Source organism: Sarcophilus harrisii, chromosome 3, assembly GCF_902635505.1.
Source record: "Sarcophilus harrisii chromosome 3, mSarHar1.11, whole genome shotgun sequence".
Classification (NCBI taxonomy): domain Eukaryota; kingdom Metazoa; phylum Chordata; class Mammalia; order Dasyuromorphia; family Dasyuridae; genus Sarcophilus; species Sarcophilus harrisii.
The window spans coordinates 363880999-363894895 of NC_045428.1; the positions used below are offsets into that span (position 1 = coordinate 363880999).

Here is a 13897-nt window from a genome sequence, read left to right on the forward strand (position 1 = left end):
CAATTATCAAATTCCAGTAGACTTGGTATAGAAAATGCCATTTGCATCTAGAGAGAGAAATAAAGACTGAATGAAGATGGAAGCATACTATTTTCACCTTTTTAAAAATTTTTGCTTTTTCTTTTGTTTTTTCCTCTTTGTTATTTTTCTTTCACAACATGACTAATATGGAAATAAGTTTAAAAGTATTGTACATGTATAACCTATCTCAAGTTGCTTGCTGTCTTAGGAAGGGGGAGAGAAAGGGGAAGGAGAAAAGAAAATTTAGAGCTCAAAATCTTATAGGAATTATCTTTAAAAAAATTTTTTTTTAAAGGCTGGAAATTATTCTCTCAAAGGTTTAAAAAAAAAAATCAATATTCAGCGTAGTTAGATTGTGGTATGTGATTGTAATGGAATGACTTAGATATCTAGGACTGGCCCTGGAGTTGGGAGGATCAGAATTCAAATCTGGCCTTAGACATGTGATAACTTTATAATTGTGATTCTGGGCAAGTCAACCTCAATTGCCTCAATAAAACAAACAAACAAAAAAATCAGCGTTCAAAGTGTTTTTACATGTAAATAGGGACAAAGGAAGGTTTTTTTAAAAAACAAAAATGGAAATTTACAAATGGGCTGTTACAGATAAACCCAAAGATCCTTTGAAGAAGTGACAGGTCTCCAGCCAGATTTTCTGAGCTGGTTTTGTACAATATAAATGTGTACTTTCCAAAGCAGTATTTTTTTAATTACCAAAGTTTTGGGGGGCATGTTACTCATCCTTTTAGATTGGAAGCATTTATAGAACAGGAACAGTCAGAGATTACTTCTGGTTTACTACTCTTCCCTTCACTTCTAGAATCACAAGATTTTAAGTGCACCCATTTTAAAGATAAGGAAAGAGACTACTAAGAAAAGTCTTGCCCATGGTCACACTGGTAGTAAGGGGCAGAACCAGTACCCCAACCTGTGTCCTGCTTCCAATTCCATTACTTGTTTTTCCACTGTGCCTGTGCAAGTATACTTTATATATTAGCATGATTACTAGATTAGGGATTAAACAGATTTTTAATGATTTAGGGTTGGCTTTCCTTGCTTCACTTCACAGCATTCTCAGGAGTTGGGATGCACTTTAAAACAAATCATGCAAAGGGATGAATTGTAAACCATCCATTAACCTAGGGGTCTATTGTATTGCAAACGACTAGCTATGGGTTATATTGAACTTTTCTCTACTGATAAAACTAAGGGGATCCACAAATCACAATGCAACATGCAATCACACCTTAAGTTGCTGTGAAATCTGAATCACCTTTCCTGCCTCTGTGGACTGATAATGTTGCAAAATGGCCACTAGATGGCATGCCAAATCAAGTTCTATTGCCAAAGTATAGCGGAGGAATTAGCTATAGTACACAAGGAGAAAACAATTTACTATTAACTTTTAAATTTTCAATAAATTTCTTTCAGTTATGTAAAAATATTCCAAGGGATCCATAGATTCCATAATAGAAAAGGCTAAACCCCGATTTAGATGAAAAATATTCCGACTAGGTCATCAGGGGGCCTTGTGACCAACTGCCAGTTGCAGTAAAGACTACTCCAGTGACTGCTAAATGACTGCTCCAGGGCCCATTTTACGAATTAGGTAAATAAAACCAGAAACACAACATACATACTGATTAAAAATATTTCTTATAACCCACCTTTTAATGTGAGTAAATACAATCTCACAGTCAAGTGTGACTTAGGGACACAATATGTTATGGCTGGTATACTATCGAACCAATTCTTGAAAACAGTTCACAAAGGCCTGTCCTTTTCCCCTTGTACTAAAAATAAGTGTAGACAAAGGCCACAAAGTTTTGGACTTGCTAACTGAAATGCAACCTAGGTGTCCCCCCCATGCAACCTCACTACATAGCCAACATTTCCTCCTGGGAAGTTATTCCAAGTTTCCATCTAAAGGATAAAAGTTCTAAAGATTACCATCACTGGTCAAAATCAAAACTAAAAGGTAAGGCAAGCAGTGAGTGGGGGACAAGAGAAGAGGGCTTCATTCCCAGAGTGCCAATCCTTCCAAGCTTCCCCAAAATCTTGAATTTCAGTCCTTAAAACCAGAACCTTAAGTGTATCCCAGTACAGGTTAGGGACTTTGCTTTAATGGAGTTAAGAGACCCAGGTACAACTACTTTGCTTTTAAGTTTTAATTTAACCAAATTTGACCACCATCTCCATTTTAGAGTAGCCTTGCCATCTTCCTTTGTTTTTTGACTTGCGGGGGGGGGGGGGGGGGGGGGGGGGGGGGGGGGGGGGGGGGGGGGGGGAAGAGGGGTATGCTAAAATGACTCATGGCATGCCTGGCTCAAATTCTTTATAGATTTGTATAGCATAGGCTAAAATTTATAAGCTCTGGTACAAACTGAACAGCAGGGTCTCAACCCCTACCCCTCTCATCCCCACTGATTTCTACACTTCTCTCTCCCATTAAGTATCTGGTAACAATCAAAAATTTTCCAAGAAATCAAGAGCCATCTGTATGGTGCCAATTAAATAGATTTTATTCTCCAGGACAAGAATTGCATTTCCACTTGTTTATTACAGTACTGATAAAGTGCAATGTTGTTTAACTTCTCCCTCTGCACACATTCAAGTATTCAGAATGCCCAGATTTACACAGTAGCTTAAATGTTACTTTTTAGACTGCTACTGCCTTGGCTACAAATTTGAGTCCTTCAATTTTTGGAAAGCTGTGTGGAATGCTTTTTCTTCTGGTGCACTTAGTCAACCTCTTCAATGGTGGGTCCAGAAGAAGCCCCTCCAGATGGGGCTGCTCCACCTCCTGGGAACCCACCAGGCATGCCTCCAGGCATACCACCTGCACTCTGATACAGCTTAGTGATGATGGGGTTGCAGACCTTCTCCAATTCTTTCTGCTGATGCTCAAATTCTTCCTTTTCAGCAGTCTGAAAGAAAAAGTTCAGGTGGTTAACATTCAAACTTGTAAAAGACAGATTATTTACACCAAACACCATTTACAACATGGTCGCTCAGACATCCAAGGAAGGATTTTAGCCAACATAAGTCATGAGACTTCTGGTGGAAACTACGAATGGTTTGGGTAAACTATCATCATAGCGGCCACTTAAACAGCTATCGAACTGTGACAAAATTGGAAAGCCCCTGTTGTCTTACTTTCTGGCCTTGATAGCTCCTTTTAAAGAAATTTATAATACTAAGGATATGCATTTTACTATTAGTATAGTTTAGCTTACACGTTAAAAAACAATGATTTACAACTTCTGATTTTGGGGGATATAAAAGCATTCAAAGATTTTTAGTACATACCTGGTTCTTATCCAGCCAGTTGATTATTTCATTACATTTGTCAAGAATCTTTTGTTTATCTTCATCACCAATTTTGCCCTGCAGCTTTTCATCTTCCACAGTAGCCTTCATGTTGAAGGCATAAGATTCAAGAGAATTCTTAGAAGAAACCTTGTCTCTCTGCTTCTCATCTTCAGCCTTGTATTTTTCAGCCTCCTGGACCATACGTTCAATGTCTTCTTTGCTCAGACGACCTAGAAACAAAAGAGTATTTTTGCATTATTTCTTCACCTCTTGAAATACTTTTCACTACCGTATTTCACCACTTAAAAATCAGATTGAGGCCAAGAAAAGCAGCAGTAGTCGCTCAGACAGCCAAGGAAGGAACTTTAGCCAACATTTGTTTTTCAACTTCTAGTGGAAACTACGAATGGTTTTGCTATCACTTTCATCACAGCAGCCACTTTGCTTTATTCTGGCCATACACTATTGCCTTAGGAGATGCTACAAAATTGGGCATCCCCTTGTTTGGTCAGCATTATACCCCCCTTTTCCCCACTAAAGTTGAAGGGAAATGAAGAAACTCACCTTTGTCATTTGTGATGGTGATCTTATTCTCCTTGCCTGTGCTCTTATCCACAGCAGAAACATTTAGGATGCCATTTGCATCGATGTCAAATGTTACTTCAATCTGAGGAACACCTCTGGGTGCTGGGGGGATTCCTGTGAGCTCAAACTTGCCAAGCAGGTTGTTATCCTTTGTCATTGCTCTCTCACCTTCATAAACCTTTAAAAAAGAATGATAATTAGTTTACTGTCCTATTCCATACACCCTGTGTAATTATAGGACTGCCTGCCAAAGACAAGTGACAGAAATCTGCACATACCTGAATAAGCACACCAGGCTGGTTGTCAGAATAGGTGGTAAAGGTCTGTGTCTGCTTGGTGGGGATGGTGGTATTACGTTTGATGAGAACAGTCATAACTCCTCCAGCAGTTTCAATTCCAAGGGAAAGAGGAGTCACATCCAACAGCAGCAAGTCCTGCACATTTTCAGATTTGTCTCCAGACAAAATGGCAGCCTGGACAGCTGTGGGGGAGAAAAATGCTTGATTAAAAAAAATGAAATCAAGACAAGGTTATTAAACATTCTGAGGCCTGTTCGCTCAGACATCCAAGGAAGGTACTTGGCCATCATTAGCAAGCTTCCGGTGGAAACTACGAATGGTTTTGGAACATTCATCACAGCAAACATGCTAATTATATAGTTATCTCTTAGGTGGAAGCCTAACATTTGTAAGGTAAATTACCTGCACCATAAGCAACAGCCTCATCAGGATTGATGCTCTTGTTGAGCTCCTTGCCATTGAAGAAATCTTGCAGAAGCTTCTGGATTTTGGGGATGCGAGTGGAACCACCCACCAGGACGATGTCATGAATTTGTGATTTATCTAGCTTGGCATCTCTTAAGGCCTTCTCCACAGGATCCAGTGTGCCACGGAAGAGATCAGCGTTCAGCTCTTCGAACCGGGCTCGGGTGATTGATGTATAGAAGTCGATACCTTCATAGAGGGAGTCAATTTCAATACTGGCCTGGGTGCTGGAAGAGAGGGTACGCTTTGCACGTTCACAAGCGGTGCGCAGACGGCGAACGGCCCTCTTGTTCTCACTGATGTCCTTCTTGTGCTTTCGCTTGAACTCGGCAATGAAATGGTTGACCATGCGGTTGTCAAAGTCCTCCCCACCCAAGTGGGTATCCCCAGCTGTGGACTTGACTTCAAAAATGCCGTCTTCAATGGTAAGGATGGAAACATCAAAAGTACCACCTCCAAGGTCAAAGATCAACACATTTCTTTCGGCACCAACCTGTTAATCCAATGAAAAGACTATTAGGTATGAAGGGGAAGAGAAGAAATTGGGGAGGTATGATATCAATAAAATTCATTTTAATATTCAATTCACCCTTACCTTTTTGTCCAAGCCATAAGCAATAGCAGCAGCAGTTGGCTCATTGATGATTCGGAGCACATTGAGACCAGCGATGGTTCCAGCATCTTTTGTGGCCTGACGTTGGGAATCGTTGAAATAGGCTGGTACTGTGACCACAGCATTTGTGACAGTCTATGGCAAATAAAATCCAAGTTTAGTAAGGTATTTATATGCAAGATCCTCTAAACCATTACTGAGAAAAAGCATAGTAACCTTTACAGCAAACCCTGAGTGGTTTGCTACTGAATCACCTAATATGCTAACTTCATATTGCATGTATTGCTCTTAATCCCTCATCCTCAAACTTCAATTTCATGTGAAATTTTGTATTAGCATTCTCAAAGTTTGCTTTGCAATACCTGTGTTAAGATACTACCCAGACACTAACACAAATAATTTAAGCTAAATGATAAAAAGCTCGCTCAGACATCCAAGGAAGGTTCTTGCCATCATTAGCAACTTCTGGTGGAAACTACGAATGGTTTTGGTACCAATATCATCATAGCAAGCCAGTCTGAATAGGTATTAGGCACAAGAGTGTAATTGACCTAGAAAACCTTGAGACCCTAGCTGAAAAAACATCTACTAGACTAAATTTGTGTCAACTCATAAGCAACTTAATATATCCTTACCTTCCCAAGGTAAGCTTCAGCAATTTCTTTCATTTTGGTTAAGACCATAGAAGATACTTCTTCAGGATAGAAACTTTTGGTCTCCCCTTTGTACTCCACTTGGACCTTAGGCCTGCCTGCGTCATTCACCACCGTAAAAGGCCAATGCTTCATGTCTGACTGTACAACTGCATCATCAAATCTTCGACCAATCAGACGTTTGGCATCTGAAAGAGAAGTTGATTTTTTATATACTTCATTGTTTTAAGTAAATGCTAAAATCTAGACCATAGCTATTTTAAATAGTGACCTACATTTTATTTCCCCTTATTTTTTGATCACCAAATTCTATTCTATTTCCAGCTTCCCCCCCTCCAAAAAAACCAGAAATCTTTCCTTGCAAATGATTTGAGTTTTTGCCCAGGAACTGCAAGGGAACTCAAACAATCAAACAAAGTAGACTCTAGGGTTTGGAATCTTCTAAAAGTAACTCTTGCAACATTTTTTTCTACTACTAGGTTCCAATTCTGTTATTCAAAAATATATTATAGTACTGTGGTTTTAACTTCTTACCAAAAACTGTGTTGGTGGGGTTCATTGCAACTTGATTCTTTGCAGCATCACCGATTAAACGTTCTGTGTCGGTGAAGGCGACGTAGCTGGGGGTGGTCCTGTTTCCTTGGTCATTGGCGATGATCTCCACTTTCCCATGTTGGAAGACCCCCACACAGGAGTAAGTGGTGCCAAGATCAATGCCAACTGCGGGTCCCTTCGACATGGTTGCTGCAACGAAATAGATTTCAAAACATTAGTAAAGCATTAGCAATCTCATGACCTGTAAGAGGAAATCGGAGATAGCCTTTCTATCAACTGCGAGGCTGTCCCCAAGTAAGGAAAACGTTGGCTGGAAATTCCATAATAAATGCTGCTTATCCCACACGCCAGCCAGAGCAACTTCACCCCGCAATAGCATTTTGGCTGCGCACGTGGCCTGGGCCAGGAAGAGGCGGCGGGGCTCCGCCCCACCTTCCCCCTTTTTAAAAAAAGGATAAAATGGTCCCAGCTATTTTTGGTGGCTTCTCCCAAACGCCCAACCGCTAGTTTTTAGCCAAGTTGCCTACTCCCTTTTATTGAGAGGATTTCTGATGTAAGCCGACAAGGCACGGCGGAGAAAAGCCACGTGGTACGCCCGGACTACATTACCCAGCATGCACCCTGCCTCAGCTCCTTAACTCTAGCCACGCGGTCCAAACGGAAAATCTCGTCAGGACGTCCCCACCTTGACCCCGTGACACCCGCAAAGCCTCAGTAACAATACTAAGCCCCAGAAGGCCCTGCGCGTCCCTTCGCTCCCGCTCCCCCTCCCCCACCCGCGAGTCCTCTGCAATCCTTTGCGTGTGGTTGCCCCCCCCCCGCCCTTTTTCTGTTTCCCGTGCTCTCCTCTCAACCCCGCCCGCGTTCGGCATTGCGGATTTTGCTTTGCAATACCATGGAGAAAATCTTTTTTTTTTCCTTTAATTTTAAGAAAACGGCAATTACGGTTCATTTCCGCAATGGGCCGCTCCCCCACTGTGTAGCCACATACGAAAAAACCCAGCCAGTTTTCCTGGTAGGATATGCGCTGCAATAAAAACCCCGTAAAACGCCCCGAGCAATTAGGTTCGTTTAGTAGCGATTGCAAAATGAGAAAATGGTAACGCATCCTACAATTAAGAGCAAGCCCAGAAGCGTTCCCTTAGGCCTTACCTGGGGAGCCGGGGGTCGTAGATGACCGCTGTGGAGAAGGAAGGGCTGCTGCTGCGCTGAGTAGACCGGCTTCCGCCTGCCCCCCAGCCTTTTATACCCCGTCGCCGAACCTTCCAGAAAGGACCCGCCCATCCCAGCTGCCCATCTTGGAGCTCTTGTCCAATAGTGACGCCGCCACCGGCTGCGGACCAATGAAAGGAGTTGCTCCTCCTCCTCAGGCCTCTCCCTTTCCCGCCTCATCCCGCCCCTCGTAGCCGTGACGTGAAATCCCTCCGCGTTCTCGAACTTTCATTCTCGCCCCCGCGGTCCGGCAAAGGAAGGGCGGGGGAGAGAATGGGAGGGAGAGGCGGAGCTAATGGGAACCCGCGCGCGGGAGCCCTCCGTAGTTGCGGGCGGGGAGGGAAAATGGTGCCTAGCCTTTCTCTAGGAATCCGAGCATGCGCTCGGGGATACAAAAGGAGAAAAAGAGTTAGGAAGGCAACCGAGAAGACCACCAGTCGCGCCCCGGGAGGGGGCGAGTTCTGGGGGTGCTGCTCGCGAGGGCGGACTAGCCCCGGGGCCCAGACGGGGCCGCGGGGGGAGGGGAAGCCTTTCTTGGGAGAGGCGGAAGTGAAGGGGGAACAAAATGGTGGCCGCTTAATTTGTCCTCCTCTTCCTCGCCGTGAGGCCGGGTTGCGCCTTCCCAGACCTCTAGGCATGCCGGGTTGTCCTTTGCTGGGGTGTGGGCGCGGGCGTTGCCGGGGCACCGGCCTGGGGAAATGGGGGAGTACGCAGTACTGATCATTCCCCCCTCCCCCCCTTACACGAGGTGGAGGAAGGCCGGATCTGGGACCCCTTACTAAGCCCTTTCACGCACACCCTCCCCCGAGCCACAGTGGGCGTCTTGCGGCGTCCTAGGCACGAAACCCCGACTGCGCCCAAGCCCAGAGTCCCCAGGCCCAGAATGTCAGCAGGAAAGGAGCTTAGAGGTCATCCACCCCGCCCCCATCCTTGCCTTAGAGGAGACGCGTGGGGGATGGGAAGGAGAGCAACCTCCTGGCGCTTAGAAAACGCCTCCATAAATCTAATGGTTTCAGGGAGTCGGGATCTTTCTCGAACCGACTCCTTTGCACCACCGCCCGCCCTGGGAGAATCCCTGGATGGTTTCCTCCGTGTAGGGGCGGCTGGGAAATTATCGGGGCTTTTCAATAACAGGTCCCGCTCTGCTCCTCGTGGTCTTAAAAATCCGCCACCCCCCTCGTTTTGTGACTGAGGAATGAACCTCGGAGCCCTCAGTGCCCACCTCATCCAGTGCGCAGCGTGGAAATGCTTTACAAACTAGAAAGGGCTGCCTGAAAATACGGCGTCATGACGGTCGCTTTCTGCAGGAGGAAAGCGAGCTGAACCCCCCCCCCCCCCCAAGCTCCGAAGGGCTGTCTTTGCTTCTGCTCTGCATCCTCTTTTCTTTCATTGTTTCCCCCGTTCCTTCTATTACCTAGAACCTAAAAATGAAGAAAAATGCAGGTCCGGGATGCGGGAAGCGGAACTAGGGAGGGGGAGGGGGAGAAAAGGGTTGGCGTTTAGATAAAAACCTAAATATCTGCGTCTCCGTTTCATCTGTTTAGGAGGTGATACTAAGCCCAAGTTATCCCCTAGCCTAAGTCAGCATCTTTATACGGCAGATGAATTTTCATCTCCCAGCATAATATAAATTACTCTTCTCACATCTTTTATTAAAAGATTTTTTTTAAATTAAAAAATTTATTATTTTATAAAAAATTATTATTTTTTTAAAAGATCATAGATTTTTAAACTTGGGATCTAATGTGACCCTTTCCTTTTACAAAATAAAATGAGACCCCCAAAAAGATGACTTGTCCAAGGTTCCAGAACAGTAGGCTTTCCTTTTCCACCACCAAAGGAGATCTCAGGTTGCCATCAGGTCACCATTTCTAACATGGGAACCTCCCTTTGTTTCTTTGGAGTGAAAATATTCCGGGTTTCAAAACGAAGTGTAGCAAAGGTGAGCAAGCAGCGAGTGAGGCAACCTTTCCCCGAGTCCTCAAATGATTTGAGAACAGGGCAAGGTCTGTAAGGGCAGGTCCTTCCTAAGCAGAATTGCAATAACTGAAGGACGCAAAACTGATGTCAGCTTCCTCGTTGCTTATAGCTGCTGACAGAATTTTGATTCTGTCCATATTAAGTGCAGTAATTCATAGTCCATAAATCTGATCGAGGCTAAACAAAAGCTATACCACCGATCCTTCCCTTGTTTGTTTGTTTTTTATTGATGAAATTAGGTCGGACCTCAAGGGCAGCTCTAAGTGGAAAAAGAAATCTCTAAAAGGCAACTGAATAAAATATGAGGGAGAGTGAGGTAGGCCTGTGGACAGAGTAAGTATTAAAAGAAATTTGGGCTTCATTTTAAGGACTATCCGATCAGTATTTGTATGGTGGTGGGAGAGGGGAGTAGGAGTGCTAGCTGAAAAATCTTTTACTCTAGAAATGATTCTGGATGGGAACAATTACCGTTTAGCCCTATTTAATTTAAGAAAGTAAGGATAAACTTTCAGCAATTCAAAATGAAGACTAGAACATTTCTGAAAGTAAAGGAAACTAGTCAATGGGAACATTTGAGTCAGTAAAGGGTGTGGTTATGTTCTGATTTTATACCAAGGAAGCTTTCAAAATCCTGCAAGACAAATTATGTTGCAATCATTTTTTTGTGGCTAATGGAAATTACTTGTCAATTGATCTATAAATTAGGCCCTGAAGATACAAGGAAGAGCCCTTTGTCTTTCCTTTTTCTTATTACCTCCTTATCCCTCCCCCTTACACAAATTCTAAATTTGAAAGTTAACAAATGATTGATGTTTGTATGGAGCCTGGTCTGTTATCAATCTCTTTAGGATCACAGATACTATCACACACCTTCCAAATTATATCTTCAATGTTTCATGGCCTTTATTAGACTCAAAATGTAATTATTGAGCACAGTTATTTCTGTACAGTATAAAAATGGGTTACCCTACTTTAGTCCACAAAGAAACCCTATGAGTGAAAATATTATTGTCAACATGTAGCAGAAGAAAGTGAAGCTGGGAAGACCCAGGTCTTCTGACTTTTTATTTCCATGATACCAAGATGTTTTTAAGTTAGTGTACATTATTCCTTTTCATGAGTTCCACAGTCCCACCGAACTTCCCTTTCCTTCCATTTCTCAAGTGTGATTCACATGCATAAACTATCTTGAATGTGCATTTCCTCTTTTACTTTAAACACAGTTCAAATGCCACTCTCATTTAAAGCTTTTATGGTTCTTCCCAACTATTAGGGACCTCCTCTTTCTCCCTTAGTTTTTGTTTGTTTGTTTTAAAATATAAAACCCATCCAGGTTAGCTTGGTGGAAAGCACTGATATTATGGAAACAGCCTGCCCTTCAACCACTCTGATTTTTCCCTTTCCCCACTCGCTATTTCAGAGTCATGGAGCATCCAGGCTGCAGGAAGTGTATATTATACAAGAGCACCCAATCATCTTGCCATCTATCTTAATTCAAGCTACTTCACTACTCAAAGAGCTTGGACAAGATTTCTTCTGAGGAGCCCTTTTCATTTTCTATGCCTTTTCTATGCCCTGCAATGTCCTGGATAGCTCACTGGATAGAGTGGTGGGCCAGATGTCAAGAAGACCTTTAAATTTAAATCTAGCGTGAAATATTAGCTGTGTGACTGGGCAAGTAATTTAATCTTCTCAGTTCCTTCAAATGTAAAAAAATAAAATAAATGGGGATAACAATGGCACATCTCCTAAGGTTCTAGTGAAGTATTATAAAATGCCCAGCAGGTTGAAGACACTCAATAATGCTTGTTCTCTTCTCTCTGGCACTGTTTTCTCTTTATATGTAACCTAAAGAGTTCTGAGTTTTGTTATCAGTCCTATGGTGTACTGTTAGGACTTCTGCACCCTTTCTTCTGCCCTGCAAGTGAAATTTCCTTTTTATGTTGTATTGGAATTGACTTGATTTTTCAGTTTGTGTTTGGCCTTAATAAGCTCTTACTAAGTGCCTTTTCATTCATTGATCTAGTGCAGTGGTTCTCAAACTTTTGTTCTCAGTATCTTCATGTTGTTAAAAAAAAAAAAAAAACTATCAAGGATCTGTTCAGAGAGTTTTGTTCACATGGGTTATATTTATACTTATTTACTATATTAGAAATAAAAAATAATTTTGAATTTGTAGACCCTCTGAAAGGGTTTCAGAGACCCCAACAATTTTTTGGACTACACTTTGAGGACCACTGAATTCTATTGTCTATATACTTAGAAATGTACTTGGCATTTCCTTCTATTGAAATCAAACTCCTTAAAGACAGAACTTTGCAAAGTGGAACCCTTACACGGTGCCTGGTACATAATAGGCATTTTGTAAAATGGTTGTTTGGTAGGAAAGAAATAAAAATGTTTGGGAGTCTATGGTGTAGTCAGAAAAGCCTGGAATTAGAGTCACAGAATAAGAGTTCAAACCCCAGTTCTGCTCTTCACTCCAGATGTGACCTTGAACGAATTATTTAATTTCTCTGAGCTCCAATTTCCTTATCTATACAATGAGGGAATTAGATTAGATGGACCTTAAAGTCTCTTCTAGTTGTAAAGCTATGCTTCTATAATCCAGTAAAGAAAGTTATTACCATTCGGAAAATAAAAGTGATTCATTTCATTATGTGAGGAAGCCCCAAGGAAATATGTAACATAAGTTTAACTTTCTAACTATAGTCATGCTAATCTCTGCTGGAGGCCATTATACATTATGAAAATTCTCATTTAATCCAAAACTTCTCATTTTAGCTGATGGTTTCAATCTCCTCTATGATGTCTTGTCTGGACATTAAAGAGATTCCACAAATATTAAAGGATTGATTTGGGTAGAGCTGCTCAATTTGGAATTTTATGGATGTCAGTTTCTGTTCTTTTAATTTACTTTTCTCACATTCAAGTAGAGGTGGAAAAGAGCAGTGAAATAGAGAGCAGCAGAGAGACAAATCAGCCTAAATAATTGGCAAGAAATCTGTAGACAACAAAGTGGTTTTCTTTGGCATTTGAATCAGAAAATAGTGAAGGGAAATTGCTGTTTTTAATAATGATATATAATGATATATCCTTATAATCTTTGGAGATTTCTTCTTTCACTTTGAGTAAAGGCTTGGTTGGGTGGTGTGGGAAGAGTGTGGTGATAGAGATAGGTTGGAGGCAAAGGAAGCTGAGGCAATCAGAGACCATGATGTTCAAAGGAAGGAGAGAATGAAGTAGAGAGAGGCTGTGAGCCAGATATGGAAGCAACTGTGGAGGAGTGACCTGGAGGGCCATGGATAGCAAGTAGCAAGCATTTGGACAAAATGGAGCAAATTCTAAAGGAGCTAAAGTAGAAAGTGGCAGGAGGGAGCAAGAAGTAAGGTCACTCATCTAGGGCTTTGGAGAGAATGCTGTGATGGGGACTAGTTTCAGTGAGCACCAGAAAACAGAATGAATAAAAGGAAAATATAGGGGATAATTTAGCATCACTTATGAATTCAACAAATAAATAATACAGGAGGGTTACAGGAGAGCAGAAGAAAACAGGGCTTAGCACTTCTGATCTTATTGCTCATACTAGATGTTTTAGTGACATTTCAGGGGCAGTTGACACTTGGGGAAGGCAGGCCTGAGAGGACCATCTGATGAAAGTGTACCAGACAAATGACTGTGAGTGATAGCTAAGCAGCAGCTCTCCTATGACATTTTGGGCAAGCCCCCTGCTACTTTATTGTTTCTGGCTCTGGGACCATGTAACCATTGAGGTACCTTCTGGTTTTATGATCCTATTAAGTTTATCTGGATTTCTCAACAATCCCTCAAACCCATTATGTCCCCCCTAAATCTTCTCCTGACTTCTCTATTTCTGTCTCAGATTCTATGTAGAACTTTTCTATCAAACACTTTCCCAAGCCCTACCTATCCTCACATCTGTCCACTCTCTTTTCTCATTGCCATACCCCAACTACAGACCCTGCTGGCTAGACTACAGCAATAACCTCTTTACTGTTGCCTCCAGTTTGCATTCTTCAGTAGACCCCAGACTCAGCTTCCCTATGATGTCTTCATGTCACTCACCATTTTGTTGCAGGGTTTTCACTGCATGCTGTAGTACATAACATAAAGTTGAAATGTACTTCCTTGGTCTCCCTTACTACCCTGCTTTTCCAACTTTACCTTATATACCTTTCACT

General features: G+C 42.3%; 1 protein-coding gene and 3 non-coding genes across 4 annotated transcripts; all 4 read right to left on the minus strand.

The window, feature by feature from the left end:
- Positions 1-2519: 2519 nt before the first annotated feature.
- On the minus strand, positions 2520-7771 carry HSPA8 (heat shock protein family A (Hsp70) member 8). Its single transcript, XM_031960184.1, has 9 exons — positions 7656-7771; positions 6483-6692; positions 5931-6136; positions 5278-5430; positions 4620-5175; positions 4197-4399; positions 3898-4096; positions 3331-3563; positions 2520-2948 (listed from the first exon to the last, which is right to left on the minus strand). Exons 2-9 carry the CDS (start codon positions 6685-6687, stop codon positions 2763-2765), a joined length of 1941 nt encoding a protein of 646 aa, XP_031816044.1. The 5' UTR covers positions 6688-6692; positions 7656-7771; the 3' UTR covers positions 2520-2762.
- On the minus strand, positions 3029-3123 carry LOC111719586. Its single transcript, XR_002769670.1, has one exon. It is a non-coding gene; the product is annotated as a small nucleolar RNA SNORD14 (small nucleolar RNA).
- Positions 4472-4560, minus strand: LOC111719780. Its single transcript, XR_002769762.1, has one exon. It is a non-coding gene; the product is annotated as a small nucleolar RNA SNORD14 (small nucleolar RNA).
- On the minus strand, positions 5717-5806 carry LOC111719779. The gene has a single exon (XR_002769761.1). It is a non-coding gene; the product is annotated as a small nucleolar RNA SNORD14 (small nucleolar RNA).
- Positions 7772-13897: the final 6126 nt, after the last annotated feature.